The sequence below is a fragment of the Capsicum annuum genome, chromosome 8 (assembly GCF_002878395.1).
Source record: "Capsicum annuum cultivar UCD-10X-F1 chromosome 8, UCD10Xv1.1, whole genome shotgun sequence".
NCBI classification, from domain to species: domain Eukaryota; kingdom Viridiplantae; phylum Streptophyta; class Magnoliopsida; order Solanales; family Solanaceae; genus Capsicum; species Capsicum annuum.
In genome coordinates, this window is record NC_061118.1 from 147,325,369 (window position 1) to 147,341,227 (window position 15,859).

Genomic DNA, 15,859 nt, shown 5'->3' on the forward strand with positions numbered 1-15,859 from the left:
CTTGTTTTTTCACTTTTCCAAATACAATTCCAAGTTGTACTTGGAATTCTCATGGACAAACATCAACTTGGAGTAGTATTTGTCACAAAGTGAAATTTTTTTCCGGAAAGTTGATAAATTTTCATGGCTAAACGGGCCCTAAATTTTCAAGATTGAGTTTCGTTGATCATTTCTAATGTTTTGGAGTTTGAAAAGGATAAAAATGGAAAAACACGATTAATATATGTTTTTATCTTTTTCTCTAAACATGTGTCTCATATTCAGAATTCAATTATTTTGAAATGGAGGAAGTATTTTTTAAGAGGGGTGTCAATTATACTTAACAAAAAGCCTAAATCCATCAAGTAAATAAAATAAAGGTTAATACTACCTAATTGGACCAACAATCTACCTTAGATGCATATGTAAAATCTTAATTTCGTTTCATATAAACTAGCTTCGGACTATTCAAGACGTACGTATATATATTGTCACTGCATTACGTAGTTCTTTATTCCCTGTGATATGAATTATGATAAATGTTTTTAACCATTATGTTTAACTTATATGGTGCAAAATGCAAATAGCTTAATTATAGGATTTGACAGTTCTCCCCTTTAGCGTATGGGGTTTCATCTGAACCATAACTTCCCCGAAACTAGATTATCAAGACAGTTGTGCTTTTAATGAGCATGCCCTTTTACCATTGAAATCCATATTCCTCGAAATTTAAACAGAAAATCTCTGTGGGCACCCAATAAATCTTTTTTCCTTCTATAAATAATCGCATTTTGGACCCTTTTATCAGCAATATTGACCTCGTACTAGTTGAGCTACTCAGATATATATCATCACATAATTAATATTTGGTTCTAAGCTATAGGATATGGAGGGTGGTGGGGAAAAAATGATTCTCAAACCTATCCAAATACCAAAGAATTTAAATGAAAATGGAGGAGAAGAAGAAGCAATATTACTAAGTCCATCTTCTAGAATGTTTCATGAGCCTAGCTACAATGTTTATGTCTTAGCCATTATGGGCTGGAAAGTACCAATTGATGTTGACTCCATCAAAGCTGAATTACAAAGCAAGATGCTTAAACACCCACGCTTTTCCAGTTTGCAGGTAATATGTTAACAGAGAAATTAAATGAGTTGATTTCTCATAAAGTCATTCAGCTAATACTAGTTATTATCTTAGAAGGAAGAAATTGGAATCAAGAGGAAAAATGACTTTGTGAGATAATAGTAAAAAGGAGAGGATGCATGTTACAATAGATTATGATTCTATACACAAACACATGTCATATATTTATTAGCTTGACCTAAACACATTGGGAGGTAAGGACAAGTCACTCCTCCTCCTATGTGATTTTTGTCCCACCAGGCTCTATCGTTGACCTGGACAGTTTAACTAAAGAATAACAAGTAGGAAAACTGATAATCCCTTTTGACCTAATTCATGTGAATTAAGAAGTTTAGAGTATGAGAATTAAACACTTAGTTTGACGATATATTCGAACTAACATTCAGAGTATTTGTTTTAAAAATCCATATATATAGCTAACGATTCAAAATATTTTAACAGGTTATGGATGAGAGTGATAGTGGCGGAAACATGCGATGGGTTCCGACAACAGTGAACATAGATGATCATGTCATAGTGCCCCATATAACCGATATTAATATGGAAAACGAGGAATTTGTCGAAGAGTATATATCAAACCTAAGCACAACAAATGTTGACATGTCGAAACCTCTATGGGATTTTCACATTCTCAACGTGAAAACATCTCATGCTGAGGCAACTTCTGTTTTTCGTATTCATCATTCTATTGGAGATGGAGTTGCCCTCATGTCCCTCTTACTCTCTTGTTTTCGGACAACTTTGGATCCTACTTGCTTGCCTTCTCTCCCAGATTTTTCTTCTTCGAAGGACAAATCGAATTTATCACTAAGCAAAAATAGGAAAAGAGTTTTGTGGCAGTACCTCGTTAAGTTGTGGCTGCTCATCAAACTTCTGTTGAATACAGTTGTTGACGTTTTGCTGTTTATAGCGACTGCGCTCTTCTTGAAGGACTCTCAATCACTTTTCACGACTACACAAGGATTTAATGCGTCTGCTCGTCAGAGATATATCTATCGGAGTGTTAGCTTGGACGACATTAAATTTATAAAGGATGTCACAAACGCAGTAAGCATATACATGAACTTTATAGTTATAGTCTGTTTTACCAAGCTAAAGAGAAACACTTTCTGACTTTTGAGAAACTTAGCCAAACATTATAATCTTTTCAATATTGATTTGAACTTTAAATTTGTTTCTGACCTACGCTCATCTTTCCTTTTCATTTTTCTTCCCTCTTGTGAATTTTAGAAGGTTAACGATGTTGTACTGGGGATAATACAATCAGCTTTGTCTCGTTATATCCATCGAAGATACGGTAATTTAATCTCCTCAATTAGCTATATTGTATTATGCTTGTATCACCGAACGAAATAGCATATCATTAAAGTCAATAATAGGCATTAATAACCGATAAAATAAGTAAACAAATAGAATAGAAAAATAAATCTTGTTACAAGACCTATAAATATCAAAGTAGGTGATAGTCATCCGGTTATTTTGCTATTTATTGGCTAAGGAATTCAGATTGAAAGTGATATATGCCTCGTGTTACGATGTATTTTTTTTTTTGTTTTGGAAATACTCGTACACAAGTTAAGATTAATGAAATATAATATCCAATTTGAACTGGGTTTAATTTTGAAAGATGAGGAGGTTAAAATGCTAATTAAAATTTCTATAATTTGTTTCTGCAGGCAAGAGTAAGTTTTCTCTAGAAGGAATGAGATGCAGAGCCAATGTTATAATGAATCTGAGACCAGCTTTTGGGGTCCAAGTGAGTATAATTCTTCATATCCACGTTAAAAATGAAAATCTTCCTACATTGGAGCTCTTCTCTTTCCCCCTGAAAAAAATTGGATGTTCATTTGGCATGAGTAGCCTACGATCCCTTAGTTGATGTCTGCGCTACTAACTGCCCGCTAGATTTTTCATTTGCCAATGAATTGGATCCACCCCGATTCGATCCATAATGGGACTTTGGCTAAACGCCTAGCCCAACTTGATCGGTCAGTTGGCTCACTGATTACAGGGATTTCAGTTAGATAATTGCTCAAGAATTTATGCACAATGGTGTTATTGCAATGTAAAAATATCATATTATATATATGTTCCTGATAGTTACTTTCATATACACATGACCATATATGGCAGGCTGTAGCTGAAATGATTGAGAAGAATGCTTCAGTGATACAAGGAAATTGTTTTGGCTTTGTCTTGATTCCATTAACTATAGCCCAGATAGAGAATCCTCTTGATTATGTTCGCAAAGCTAAGACATTAATGGATCGAAAGAAGCATTCCCTTGAGTCACAGTGCACCTTTTACGCTGCACAGCTTTTCCTCAAGTTCTTTGGCTATAAGGTAATCAAATTCTTCCCCTTACACCTTTAAGTTACCAAGATTTTTCTTAATTTTTTATTTTTTTTTGCATTGGCCCCTGGCATGTAGGGTGCGGCAAAACTTGCTCAAAGAGTTCCCTACCAAACAACACTAGCCCTTTCAAACGTAATCGGTCCGCATGAAGAAATTTCTTGCGCAGGCCATCCATTGGAATTCGTTGCCCCAACATGTTCTGGCTATCCCACTGTAAGTGTCTTCCGTCAATCAATCAAACAATTATTTTCTCAATTACAAACGTATTTAGATCAGTTATATGAATCTTCTACATATTGTAGGGGATAATGGTTCACGTGTGTAGCTATGCCAAGAAGTTGACATTTACTATAGCGGTTAATGAAGGTATAGTTCCAGATCTGAATCAGCTTGGAGATGATTTCATCGATTCATTTATGCTTATCAAAGAGGCTGCTGATCTCGCAAAATTGGGAACTAAAGTTGACTAGCTCATTACACAGTTGAAAGCTCCTCAACAAAACGTAGCTTGACAGACGTGGTCCTATATATAATGATGATTAATGACTACCTTATGATATATGGACTTGTCGCTCAAAATTTATATAGTATTACATAATCAAAAAAAATATATATATATATCACAACTTGACAGACGTGGTCCTATATATATATATATGATGATTAATGATTACGTTATGATATATAGACTTAACGCTCAAAATTTATATATTGAGTACTATGTAATATGGTAGTAGTATTATTGTAACGAAATAAAATTGTTATCCTTGTGTACCAATGTTGTTGTCAAAAGTAATACTATACTTCCTAGGTTCCTAATAATTAAAAAAATGACTGCAACAATTTGAGTCATTAATTAAAACTAGAAGAGCAAATTAAACATACTTTGAATGCTGTTAAAATAATTTTGCAAGAAAAACGACTTGTGCTTATGGAGCATGAAACCAACAAACGGAAGACAAGAAAATACTCTCCTCCGCTCATTTTTACTTGCAAACAATAAATTTTACACTTTTATTAAGAAAAAACAAATCAAGTACATATTTTACTACAATATTCATAATAGTATATAGTTGTGACAAGAGGGGTTACTCAATGTGGGTGGTAACTGGTAGGCATCCTCCACCTCCGACCTTAAAATTATGGAGCTAAAGTATACCATAGGGTCCCCATAGAACCCAATTTCTTTTGGACCGACTAAATTAAATTGGAGATGCATATGGAGCCATGATGGCTACCATACACAAGTCACAACCACCAAAATGACCCGGGCCCCTGATTAAACATGATAGCGCTCCGGCGGAGTGAAAAATTTAAAAATGAAGAAATTGTCACTTTGAATTTGTGATCATTCAATTAAAGTCGATGTATTATTTGTATAACTTTTTAAGTATATTTATTATCATCTGAAGACACTCATGATCAAAAGAGATTGAGAGGTGGCCTTTAACTTTGAACTTCTTGGTGTCAAGAGATCAAAATTCACTTATCAAAACACAAACGAGACCATTCTTCTTTGCTCTCTCTTTTTTCTGAAGTAAAAGCTCTTAGATATTCGCATAGCTAAGAAGCTTAGAAGTATATTAAAAAGCAATAGTACTTCCGTCACCTTGAAATCCTGGATTGCCTCTAGCGGAAGTAGGAGCATTCTCAATGCTAATTTGGACCAAGAACCGTGTCACTTTTCATTCAAACGAGTGAATAGCTTATGTGGCCAGTTAATTAATTAGCCACAACAAAGTCAACAACAATATCCAGTATATTCCCACCTAGTGGAGTCTGGAAGGGTAAGTGTATGCAGTTCATACAACTCTATCTCAGATATGAGATAGAGAGGTTGTTGACCCCCGACTCAAAATAAAACAATCTCAGAATCTCGATAGCCACAACAAAGTCCCTTATACTAATTTGTGTTAGTATAAGTCGATTTCCTTTACTATGCTGAATCAGATACAATCACAGAACCTCAGCTCTCTGCCATAATAACAATACTCCTTGAAGATGAGAGTTGCACAACCATTTTTACCTTCCAGTCAGGCATTGCTAATGTTTGTTTCTGTGCCAGCCATGAAACCAAAGTCCAATAAATGGTCAGTTATTTATAGTCTATTTGACCAAACTTTTAAAAAAGAATCACTTTTAACTTTTTATTTAGTTGTGATATTTAACTTTTAGAATGTCAATTTGACTAATTGAAGTTAAATCATACCAGAACAATTCAATATTCTATAATTAAAATGAGTTAATAACTCAAATGATCACTCAATTATGAACTTTTATCCCAGAAAGTCACTCAACTTTGATTTTTACTTCAAAAGTCATTCAACTATCACATTTTTGCTCAGAAAGTAACTCAACCTATTTAATTATTTTTGTCAAATAGAATTTGCTTATGTAGAATTTCTATTTAAAAATAAAATTCTAAAAAATAAAAATTATCCCTTTAATGACCGTTTTATCCTTATTCCCCTAAATTAATATCTCTCACTCCTCTTTCTCAATTTTCTTCTTCTTTTCACTGTCTTCCCATAAATGTTTTCATAGACCACACATTATAATCTAGGAATTAACAATTAAAATTGCACGAAATGAAATTACTACTGTATTTTATATTTGCTTTTTATTTTTATTTTGTCTTTAATTTTAAAAATAAAAATAAAGAGGTCAGAAGAAGATAAATAAAATAAACTTATAAAGTATTAAAAAGGAGAAAAAGGAAAGTGCACGATATTTTAGTTTAGTTTAGTTTAGTTTTTCTTCCTTTTTCCTATTGTTTTTCTCTTTTTTCCTTTTCAAAGACCAAAAAATATAAAATGCAAAGATAAAATATAATAGTAATTTTATTTTGTATAATTATAATTCTTAATTTTTAGATTATACCATAAATGTTAGAGTTATGAAAAACTTATGAAAAGAAAGTGAGAAGGAGAAGAAAAATAAGAAATAGGAGGAAGAAATATTAATTTAGGAGTACAAGGATAAAATGGTCATTAAAAGAATATTTTTTATTTTGTAGATTTTTTTTTTTAAAATAGAAATTCCACATAAGCAAATTCTATTTAAAAAGGAAATTAAATCGGTTGAATGACTTTTTGAGTAAAAATATGATAGTTGAGTGATTTTTGAAATAAAGACCAAAGTTGAGTGATTTTCTGAGATAAAAATTCATAGTTGAGTGACTTTTGAGATAAAGATCAAAGTTAAGTGATTTTTTAGAATAAAATTTCATAATTAAATGACCATATAAGTTATTAACTCTAATTAAAATTCAATTATTCAAAACTAATATAAAAAGTACTAAGCAACTTTTCTTATGTGAGTTTCATAAAAATAATATATTTTAAAATATTAACTAGAGTAAACTTTCAAAAGACAAAATATGACGAGTAATTTAGGAAGGAACAATTATTTCTCTGCTTCTACCTACCTGATAATAAATGGCGCAGGAATATTAAACTTATCAAATAAAGGTTAATTTGACTACATCAGCTGCTGATTTTAATTTAAAGGCATATGTAATAAAAAAAAAGGGGACTCCATTTTTATTCTCGTTACATTTGAGTTGGCACATTTATTAAAAAAATAATTAATAACATGACTATTTTATTATCGTACCTCTATTAAATGATGTTTACATTGCATTTTAAAATTAATTTAGAAAAAAATAATTAATGTTAAAGATAAAATAGAAAAAAAGTATCTTCTTTGATATGTCAAAAATAATAAGTAAAAACAAAATTTAATTAAAAAATAAGTGACAAATGAAAGCGAACGCTGGAAGTACTAAATATGCTTAGGAGGATTTCCGAGGCATGTTTTCTGGAAGAAGAAAATTGGGACAGCTAAAGGGGAAATGGGAATTTCAAAGATCGGAATCAAACTCTCACGAAAAAAAGTGAAAATTTAGAAAAAATTTGAATAATCAAGTGATTGAACTACTTAAATAACTCGATTTAAGACGATAGTAAACGTTATCATTGCATCCATCAATTATTCCTTTATACAATTATTCCTTTATACAATGATTATACAGGATAACCATTTTCAACTGCTCATTAATTTTTGTGAAGGTTTTGTACCTTTTTGTTGGAGGAAAGATGGTGTATCTTTATAAATGAAAATTCTTCTACTTATTTCATAACATATCCACAATATACTTATTTAAAGAATCTTCTTTAGAGGAGATTTTCTCTCAAATAATTTTTATACTTTTTAAATTATTTTTTAATATATAGGTCAATTTTCAAATACTATCAATAATATGTTTTTAGCACAATTTTTTGGACATAATACATAAATATGCCTTTTATCTTGACCTCAAATCAAATCTATGACATTTAATTTTGGATGTGCACAAGTAGACACTTAAATTTATATAAAGTTGAACAAGTAGACGCACACGTCCTATGTGGCATAATATACATAGAATGTCATGTAGAATAAGAATTGGCCAAATAGGACGTTACATAAGACACATATGTGTTTGCTTATTCAACTTTATACAAGCTTAAGTGTCTACTTGTACACACTGAAAATTGAAGGTAGGACATTGTTATATATTATGCCTAGTTTTTTATGTTATTTGAATTATCGTTTACATAATTTTAAAGTATAAACTTCGCCATGATAACCTCTCAATTTGGAACCCAACATTTTTAATGGTCCGACAGGTTAACTGACACCTAGCTCCAAAACAGATTATTAGGACAGTTGCACATTTTAATGAGAGCGTCCTTTTATGGTTGAAATCAATTTACTGAAAAACTAAAAAATCGATCTACTCAGTGTGCAACCAATAAATCTTCCTTACCTTCTATAAATGATAACAGGAGCTAGCCTTTTATCTGGCAATATTGACCTGGTAGTTTGGGTTATTCAGATATCATCACTTAACTAATATTGGTTCTATAGCTAGGATATTATGGAGGGTGATGGAAAAAAAATGACACTCAAACCTATCAGAATAATATCAAAGAATATAGATGAAAATGGAGGCGGAGAAGAAGCAATATTATTAAGTCCGATTACTCGAATGTTTCATGAGCCTGGATACAAATTTTACATCTTAGCCATCATGGGATGGAAAGTACCAATTGATGTTGACTCCATCAAGGCTGAATTACAAAGAAAGATGCTTAAACACCCACGCTTTTCCAGTTTGCAGGTAAGCTAACAAAATTTTGTTCATTACGTACAAGTGATGATCTAATTGTGTAAATGCAGTTACAACTTACAAACACTCTCTTGCATATATATGCAAAATAAGGTTCGACTCTTCCCAGCTTAATGCACTAATTTATACACCCTGATAGTGTAACATATTCAATTACAAGGATTGTGTATAAAATTTAATTTGAAGTTTCTAAATTTGTGTTGAAACGTCGACAGGTTATGGACAAGTTAAGTCATGATGGCAATGGAAAAATGAGATGGATTCCCACGACAGTGAATATAGATGATCATATCATATTGCCCCAAATCGCCCATAATACTATGGACGATGCAGACAAGTTGGTCCAACAGTATATATCTAACCTAAGCACAACAACTATTGACATGTCGAAACCTCTGTGGGATTTTCACGTCCTTAACATGAAAACCTCACAAACCGAAGCAACTTGTATTTTCCGTTTTCATCATTCTCTTGGAGATGGAGTTGCCCTCATTTCCCTCTTACTCTCTTGTTTTCGGACAACCTCAGATCCTACCTCTCTACCCACAATCCCAGTTTCTTCTTCTAAAGACAAATCGAATTTATCAATTAGCAATAGTAGAAATAACATTCTGTCATTAATGTGGAAGTACGTCGTAAAATTGTGGTTATTTATCAAACTTTTGTTCAACACAATTATAGATCTTTTCCTCATTACAGCCACAATGCTCTTCTTGAAGGACTCTCGATCACCTTTTATGATTGCACATGTGTCTAATCGTCAAACATTTATTTATCGAACTGTTAGCTTGGACGACATTAAATTAATTAAGAATGCAACAAACACGGTAAGTCTATATACTCCCTTAATTTTATTTTATGTGTTTTGATTTTATTGAGCATTAAGTAACGAAAATTTTTGAATTTTATGATTCTTTAATAAAAATAATATAATGTGCCAAAATACCATTTGAAACTTATATACTAGTCTTTAATATGTCTGGTGAGTTGTTGGATTTGAAAAATTTATATATATAATGTATGTTAAATCTTTTTTCATGGATTTTACCTTCTGTAACTGAAATTATATGTTTCTTTTATTTATTTTTGCTTATCGGTGTTGACTTGACATATTCTTAATAAGGAATAATAATTTGAATTGATAATTTTACTATATCACACTTGTGATGTATATAATATATTTATTACTTTAAAGCAATAAATTTTAAAATAAATAATACTTAATAATAAGTGTAAAATCTGTATAAATTGGTAAATCAGTTTTTTTAAAAAAAAATTAAATAAGTAAAAATGAACATTCATTTTGTACTTGACAAGTAATCCCTCAATTCCAAAATAAATAAATTGTTGAGCAATTTTTAATGTCCAAAATAAATGAATTGTTCATTTTTCAAAAGACATGTTGAAAATTTCTTTCAATTTTACTCTTTTATTTAATGAGGTTCTTAAGTACTTCACATTTTTCTAGGATAGTAATTTAAGAACAATTACAAAAGTAATACTGGAAAGTAATCTATAATTTATGTTCTAAATTTTTTTTTTTAAAAGGTGTATCATATTTGAATAATTCAATTATTTTGAAATAGAGGGGTAAAAAATGAATAAATGAAGTGTATATTATTGTTTCTTTCGGGATTGCTTTTAATGTCCTCTTTATTGATTGCTTTTAATGTTCTCATTATTGATTTGCTTAAATTAGGACCACTAGGACAGATCGAGAGCTTTGAACTACATGCAAATTTAGAAACTTTAAGGGTCCAAATGCATAATTACTCTTTTGCTCTTGTTCAGCCTGCGGTTTATTGTTGTATACATAATACATTTGACCAGATATGAAATTTAAAAAAGAATTGAAATGAATTTTGAAAAAAAAAAAAATTGATAAGGAAAGAAAAATATGTTTTTCTTGTTTTAAAAAGAATGAGCTATCTTTTTAGTACGTTTTTAAAAAAATATATTTTTATTTAGCAATACTTTAATTTCAACTTTCCACGTGTCATGGTTGAGACGACAAGAAAAATATATTTTAGTACATTTGACATAACTTTAGTCTAAGACCACAGGAATTCAAAAGTTTTCTTATTTTCTTAAACTCCATATCAAATCAAAATAAGTCATTTTTTTAAACGAAAGAAGTATCACATAAATTAAAATAAAAATATTATTGTTTTAATGGGATGCTCCACACCAAGCAGAGGCGTATCTAGGTGGGGGTCACTAAGTTTACGTGAACCTATGCTTCTTTCTCTAGATTATATATAATAGTGTTATATTTTTAAAAAAATATTTAAATATAGATGTGTGAATATACGTTCAAAGTATTATCATAATAATGTCCATCATTTCAAAATTCTGACGATGGCTCTGATACCAAGGCAATAGTGCGATACCAAGGCAACACACGCTGGGTTTCAACAAAAAGTTATCATGATTGACCTTACCCAAAAAATTTGAGTTGATATCATGTGATCAATGATCTACATATTAAAATATTAAATTTTAAATTTACTATAATGAAGAAATAATATATATATATATATATATATATATATATATTATGTGCTAACATCCTACCTAATTGATGACTGAGGTTCAAGATTGTTAATTGATTATTTTTATAACAATATCAATAATGTTTAGTTCTATTATTATAATAATTTGTTAGAATCATATATTTGAATTCACTAAACTAAATTATCTTTGCAACCATGAATTTATATGTGTTGCTTTTCTTTTTTATATCAAATATTATTTTGGAACGAAGAGTAAAAGACAAATAGGAAAATTTTTAAATGGATAAGGATGGATTATCTAAATCAAGAATTTTATTTTAATTAATTAAATCTTAATCATTGATTTTAACTTATGATACGTGTCTTTCATCTAAATGAAAACCTGAGAAAAATGAAGTTAATGAAAAAAAAAAAGCCTTACATATATATATATATATATATATATATATATATATATATATATATATTTTAGTGCCATTTAGCTCTGTATATCTAGCCTAATTAAGCTCATGTGTTTTTTTCTTTCTTGATAGACGGTTAATGATGTTATATTGGGAATAACACAAGCAGCTTTATCTCGCTATATCAACAGAAGCAACGGTACTTAAGATACTTAATTAGCTCAATATTATACTTAGCTTCTTGTATATTTCTAGAGTTCATCTTTAACCAAGTAGGCTTTTTTTTTTTTTTGGTAAGCAGGAATTGATTCAATTAACTTAAATTAGGAGTTTACAGAGGTAGGAGTGGCTGAGATAGCCCTTGAGTTTGTATTAGTAGTTACAGTCATAGAAACTAAATTAGTACATGCCACAACTATCCTAGGGAAAGCAGTTCCTAGTATGTCTGCGTTCAGCTATTGATTTGCATACATAGGAGGAACTATCAAAATTTGTGGCTCATCAAAACTTGCATTCTTTGCCTCTTCCTTTGCTAAAGCATTTGCAACTCTGTTTTGCTCCCTGTAGATGTGCCTAAGCTCCGGAGCCCCCAGTTGTAGCATCAGTGACCTGCATTCGGAGATTATGTTAGCATATGGTGTGTGTTGGTGTGTAATGCTCTTTAGGGACAACAAAGAGTCAGTTTCAATAACAAAGAGTGTCAGGCTTCTTTGTAACGCAAGCTTTAAACCCTCAAGGATAGCCATAAGTTCAGCTTGGAGAGGAGAATTATGGGTGATAGCTCTTGAGAATCTTATTAGCCGATTCATTTCTGAATTTTGGATCACCCCCCAGTCCTCCGATGCCAGGCTGAGTTTTAACAGAAGTATCAGTGTTCAGCTTATAAGTTCCCCGGTTGGGGAGTTCCCATTTGACCTATTGGGTCGTGGTTTTAGTGCACCTATTAGTGGTAGTGTTATTCACAACCAAGTGGAATTCAATGGCCATGGCTATGGTTTGACTAGTGGGTATGAGATCATTCTTATTGTTGAAAAGGTTGTCATTCCTGGTCAACCAGATATTCCACAAGGAGTAAGGATAATATGATCCCAAGTAAGCCATCTATTAAAATGTTTGTTCTTGATGGCCTTCCAAGTGTTTAGCCAGTTAGTGTCATTGATGACACTAGAGTCAAAAGATTGGATGGAGTTGCTGATATTTGTCATTTCATTCCAAAAAGTAATAGCTCTATTGCATTTGAAGAAAATGTGTATAATGTCTTCTTCCTGCCCAGGGCATTGGCTATTGACATTCAGTCCAATATGGTGGAGGTAGCTTCTAGTGGGGAGTTTCCTGTGATGGAACAACCATATAAAAGTTTTGAGCTTGTTGGGGAGCTTAAGCTGCCAAATCCATTTGTACTCTTTCTCAGGGTGGCCATGAGTGAGTTCATGGTTAGTGATGCTCAGGTAGGCTAACTTCATGGAGAAACTCCCATTCAGAGAGTTGCCCCAGAAAAGAATATCCTCATTAAAGGTTTGATGAGGGATGAAACAGTTTTGGATAATGTTGGAGAGGTCATGGGGAAGTGGAAGGAGATGAGATTGAGGTTACACCTGTCGTTTGAGCAGATAGATTGAACTCTAAGTTGGTCTTCACCTTTATTGAGAGGCCCCTGGATTAAGGATCTGAGAGTTTGGAGGTTTGGAATCCACTCATCCTCAAAGAATCTAGTTCTATTGCCTTTATTGACGGTCCACCTAATGTTGTTCTGGCATATACCCCACCCCTGCTTGATGCATTTCCAAATATTTGAGGAGATCCTTCTCTCCTGGTTATTTGGATGAGGTCTACAGTACTTGTTATAAAGCATTCTAGCCCAAGGAGAATTTGGGTTATGGTACATTTTTCAAGCCAGACTGGCATACTGGGCTTTATTTTGAAGCTCACAGGGTTTGATGCCAAGGCCTCCTTTGTCCCCGGGAAGAGTTAAAGTGTCCCAATCCACCAAATGGAGCTTTTTTTGTCAGCATTGGTGCCCCATATTAAACTTCTTTGAATTTTATTAATGATCCTGGTGGTTTTGGCAGGAAGTCTGATGAATTGCATAGAGTGATTGGGAATGCTGTTAAGGGCTGATTTGGCAAGGATGGTTCTGCCAGTCATGTTCATCATTTTTGTTTTCCAGCCAGTTACTTTGCTTACATTATATCCACAATGTATTGAAAATCACTATGGGTGGGCTTAGCATGGAACTTAGGAAAGCCTAAATATTTGTCAAAGGTGGTGCTGGCAGTTATGTTAAGGGTAGTTGAACACTGGTTTGCCAAGCTAGTGTTGCAATTGTGAGAAAAGATAACAACCAAGTAGGCTTTCAATTGCTCTCTTAGCAACGCCGATTCAATAAAATTAGTGGTCTAAAGCAAAATTTTAATATGAGGCCTCTTAAATATATGTACATAACAAAAATATTATCAATGATTTAGAGTTATTTTTTTATTCTTACGTACTGTTTTTTTATTATAGTATTAATAGAAGACATTAATTATTTAACTTCACATAGTAATATTATTATTTATATAAATAAGGACTAATTTTAATTAATAAGATGTAAGTTATTTGTTTACAATGCATTAACTTAAATTCTTGTGAAAACTTTATTTATTAATATAAAGATTTAATTAAAAAAATCTAAAATACTTTTAATAAAGTAGATAGTTCTTCTTTATTTTTTTTAATTTAAATTTTGTATCTTTTATATTTACAATCTTTAATATTATTTTAAGTGAAACTAAAATCATAAAATCCATATTAAATTTATTTGAAGTCTCAAAATTTTGAAAGCCTAAAGCAAATGCCATAATAGACTTACCCTTGAGTCACCCTGTCTCTTAGCTATCCCAATTTTAGATTTCATGTTAGTATGTAGAGAATGAACAAAATTCATTGCATTGATTCATTACATTGTTTCTTAAATTGAAAATAAAGTACTATATCACTATTTTTATTGTGTTTCTTCCTAACATGACCTTAGAAGTTGAAGGTAAGAGGAAGTTTTGGAAACGAATGAGATGCAGAGCCGCTGTAACAGTGAATTTGAGACCAACTTTAGGAGTTCAAGTGAGTATTCAATTCTTCATATATATGTATATATACACACACATACACACACGTTAAAAACGAAGATCTTCCAAGATTGTTTATAGAGTTCACAAGATTGATGTAAAACTAATTTGCTTAAAGTTAGTTTGATATATATTTGTGTTATTTAAATTTAAAAAATCAGATTTATTAATTAAATTAACATGATCATATATATATGGCAGGTTGTAGCTGAAATGATTGAGAAAAATACTACAGTAGTACAAGGAAATTGTTTCGGTCTTGCCATATTTCCACTAAATATAACCCAGTTAGAGAATTCTCTCGATTATGTCCATAAAGCTAAGAGATCAATGGATCGAAAGAAGCATTCTCTTGAGACACGATGCACCTTTAATTTTATACAACTCATCTTCAAGTTATTTGGCTGTAGAGTATGACTCTTATCACTTTTTCTCTCAATAATTTGTTTTCAACAAGGAGATCATCTTTTATTTCTTACTGTTTCCTTTTGTTATTAGTTGTCCTTGTAATAATCTAGACCTTAATAACACTTATTTTGGCTTTGGCATGGCACATATATAGGTTGCGACAACATTTGTTGGAAGAGTTCTGTCCCAAACAACACTACTTTTTTCAAACGTAGCCGGTCCACTTGAACAAGTTTCTTTGGCAGGCCATCCACTGGCATTCCTTGCACCAACATGTTATGGACAACCCACTGTAAGATTCTTTAATTAATCGAGTCACAAGCTAGTTGTGATCAGTCTATATTTTTCATATGGCCGTTATATATTTAAAAGAAAAATAAACTACTAGGTTAAAATCGCTAAATTCGGATGCATATTATTGTAGGGACTGTTGATTCATGCGTGTAGTTATGCCAAGCAGTTAACATTTGCTGTAGCAGTTGATGAAGGATTAATTCCAGATCCTAACCAGCTTGGCGATGATTTTGTCCATTCATTCATGCTTATCAAAGAAGCTGCTCTCACAAAATCGAGAACCAATATTGATGTTTAGCTCACTACGCATACATCTGAAAGTACATTTATGATATGTATACTTATTGCTCAAACTATTATATTTGATTATATATAATACTCCATTTTCGTAACATTGTCGAAGTAGTAGCGTTATTAATATTTTTGTGCACCAATGTTTGAGCAAAACTCATTCCATTTCATACTATATATATATATATATATAT

General features: G+C 31.6%; 2 protein-coding genes across 3 annotated transcripts; both read left to right on the forward strand.

The window, feature by feature from the left end:
* The first annotated feature begins 806 nt into the window (after positions 1-806).
* Positions 807-4,259, forward strand: LOC107879756 (wax ester synthase/diacylglycerol acyltransferase 11-like). The gene is made up of 7 exons (XM_016726699.2): positions 807-1,105; positions 1,568-2,173; positions 2,357-2,423; positions 2,803-2,882; positions 3,260-3,469; positions 3,557-3,694; positions 3,784-4,259. The coding sequence occupies exons 1-7, from the start codon at positions 866-868 to the stop codon at positions 3,949-3,951; spliced, it is 1,509 nt and encodes a 502-aa protein (XP_016582185.2). The 5' UTR covers positions 807-865; the 3' UTR covers positions 3,952-4,259.
* A 4,010-nt stretch (positions 4,260-8,269) lies between these two features.
* On the forward strand, positions 8,270-15,776 carry LOC107839312 (wax ester synthase/diacylglycerol acyltransferase 11). Of its 2 annotated transcripts, none has more exons than XM_016682739.2 (7): positions 8,270-8,645; positions 8,870-9,481; positions 11,701-11,767; positions 14,582-14,667; positions 14,874-15,083; positions 15,235-15,372; positions 15,505-15,776. In XM_016682739.2, the coding sequence occupies exons 1-7, from the start codon at positions 8,403-8,405 to the stop codon at positions 15,670-15,672; spliced, it is 1,524 nt and encodes a 507-aa protein (XP_016538225.2). In that variant the 5' UTR covers positions 8,270-8,402; the 3' UTR covers positions 15,673-15,776. The 2 variants fall into 2 exon arrangements, with proteins under 2 accessions (XP_016538225.2, XP_016538226.2); XM_016682740.2 differs by having other exon boundaries at positions 8,283-8,645; positions 14,591-14,667.
* The last annotated feature ends 83 nt before the right edge of the window (positions 15,777-15,859 follow it).